At 39.0% G+C, this 2582-nt stretch overlaps 1 protein-coding gene across 1 annotated transcript in view; it reads left to right on the top strand.

Moving 5' to 3' along the window:
- The first annotated feature begins 6 nt into the window (after window positions 1-6).
- LOC107096943 (NACHT, LRR and PYD domains-containing protein 12-like) overlaps window positions 7-2582 on the top strand; it is a 13834-nt gene continuing 11258 nt past the window's right edge. The window contains exons 1-2 of the mRNA XM_015393858.1: window positions 7-554; window positions 1942-2115. Of these exons, the coding sequence (XP_015249344.1) occupies window positions 46-554; window positions 1942-2115 (683 nt within the window). The 5' untranslated portion in view covers window positions 7-45. The remainder of the gene's footprint in view (window positions 555-1941; window positions 2116-2582) is intronic.

The following is a 2582-nucleotide window of genomic DNA, read 5'->3' as shown; positions in this document are numbered from 1 at the left end:
GCTCTTCATGTTCACTGGAGCTTCATCAATTCTGGTGTCAACCTTATGCAAGAAAAACATAAATCTAAAAGATCATTAGTAAACAAGAAACCTAATCTAAACTCTCTCCACCAAAGTGCTATTGATCAGGCCTTACAGAGTCCAAATGGACACCTGGACTTGTTCCTGCGCTTCCTCCTTGGACTTTCACTGCAGACCAATCAGAGACTACTACAAGGTCTCTTGACACAGACCGGAAGTCATTTACAGACCAATCAGGAAACAGTTCAGTACATCAAGGAGAAGATCAATGAGAATCTGCCTGAAGAAAAAATTATCAATCTGTTCCACTGCTTGAATGAACTGAAAGATGGTTCTCTAGTGAAGGAGATCGAACAGTATCTGAGTTCAGAAAGTCGCTCAGTAGAACTGTCTCCTGCTCACTGGTCGGCTCTGGGTTTCGTGTTATTGTCATCAGGAAAAGATCTGGATGTGTTTGACATGAAGAAATATTCATCTGCAGAGGAGGTTCTTCTGAAGATGCTGCCATTGGTTAAAGCCTCCAACAAAGCTCTGTAAGAACATTAATTGTTACTGCATTTTTTGTTGATGGTAAGAAACCTGCTAGTGATGAGGTGAATTAGATTCATGTGGTTTTAGTTTATCTACAATGAGCCAGTTGTTGTGCAAAATGATATCCTGCAGAAAATTATTAAATGATTAACTTGAACTGGAGTTATAGTTAATTATTTAACCTATTCAAAATCGGAGGTCAAATCAATTTAGTCTTCTTAGTTGAATAATTGTAGCTTACTTACCAGGGTTCATGCCTTTCACCTCTGGAGGGTTCCTGGACCGGCTGTTAAAATGCAAGTATCTGCACCAATCTAGTGACCCAGGCTGTTATCAGCAGAGGTATTAATTATCAATAAAGAACCTTTTATCTCTGTTTATTTACACTGTTACCAAAAGAGGGTGGATCTGGCCTGAGTAATAAATCGTCCGCTATATGGATACGGACAAGACCACTACAAGTTAAACAATGATGTCTTTATTCTAATAATTAATGATTACAAAAATCTAACATCTATGCAAACACTACAGGTTATTAGAAAATAACCACGAGGTAGACTAAATGACTACTTTAAAGAAAAAAAAAGAAAACCCTAGAGTCCGTTTAACTGGCTTCTGAGATTGTTCAAGATAGGCCAGATGTTAATACATTCACTAATGTCTGTTAGAATAGCAGCAGGTATGATGATAACAACAGTGCAATTAAAACATAAAAATAACACATTCAGCTTAAAATGATAAATGGTTAAAATGCATTAAGAACAGCAGCAGAAGTCGTTTTAGCAAAATGGCATCAACAGGGCTGGGTATGTGTGGGGAAGAAACGTACATGTGACTGTGTATGGATGTATGGGAGACACCCTGTTCATGTGATGAAAGGGAGGAAGAGGGGGGGCATTGGCAACAGTAGGTCCTCAACCATGTGACCACACCCGGTTGAATTGGGCAAGCTATAAACTCCCTTAGAGCAGAAAGGGGAGAAATTAGGATAGAAAATAGAAGAAGGAAATATCAATTGCAGCTTTCACAGCACACTTATTTCAACCAATGAACCAGAGCTCTTATAACCAACACAGATTAAAATTAGCATTAATTCAAATCCCTAACTGCCTGTCTCCCGCCGAGCGCAGCACTTCATTAATTCATCAAAAATGAAAGTGGAGGGATATTACTTTGAGGGGAGGAGGGGAGTGCGCAGTTCGGATTCAGTCCTTCGGCAGTCCGCCTCAGTAAGGATCCGTGGCAATATATATCCCAACACAGTTAACAACATCAAGTGATAAGGATATACCTAAATTAAGATAAATTTTTCCATGAAGAATATGGGTAAAATAAACTAAATTCTTTTATGAATTTTTTAATGAGATATTTTTCTCCCTGTCTCCTCAGACTGAATTCCTGTAACCTCTTACCGAGAAGCTGTGAAGCTCTTTCCCCAATTCTCAGCTGCCTGTCCTCTAGTCTCAGGGAGCTGGACCTGAGTAACAACAACTTGGAGAACTCAGGAGTGGAACTTCTCTGTGTTGGGTTGAGGAGTCAGAACTGCAAACTAGAGCTTCTCAGGTAAAATGTTCTTGGTACTGTTAAAATCAGATGTTATTTTTTAGGACTAAGATATCCAATCAGAGATGGTTGTCTGATTTTTTTTATACCCTATGTAGACTGCTATAGAAACAAAACAGTCATATTCAGCAAAAACAAGATTTATGGTTTTCACCCAAGCAAATTACTTTGTCTTGGTAAGGGAGAACAGATAAAATCTTTTTTTATTTTCTTTTACATGACCTGTTTACCCTGATAGCTCTGAAAATTGATGTCCTGGTGTTGAATAATAGCCCGACTGTCATGATTGGCTTAAGAGACTTAACCCACATGCAGAACACCACTGGAAGCAGGGTAAAAGTTTAACAGAGTTTATTGAAAGGTTTTCACACAATAAACATGAACTGGTTCTGGCACAGGTCCGGGGCTGGATTCACTGATGTCTGCAGAGACGGATAGTTTGATTAGCCAGGCAGTCAGATGGTTTG

Source organism: Cyprinodon variegatus, unplaced genomic scaffold, assembly GCF_000732505.1.
Source record: "Cyprinodon variegatus isolate N-32 unplaced genomic scaffold, C_variegatus-1.0 Scaffold660, whole genome shotgun sequence".
NCBI lineage: Eukaryota > Metazoa > Chordata > Actinopteri > Cyprinodontiformes > Cyprinodontidae > Cyprinodon > Cyprinodon variegatus.
This window is presented reverse-complemented; position numbering and strand designations above follow the sequence as displayed.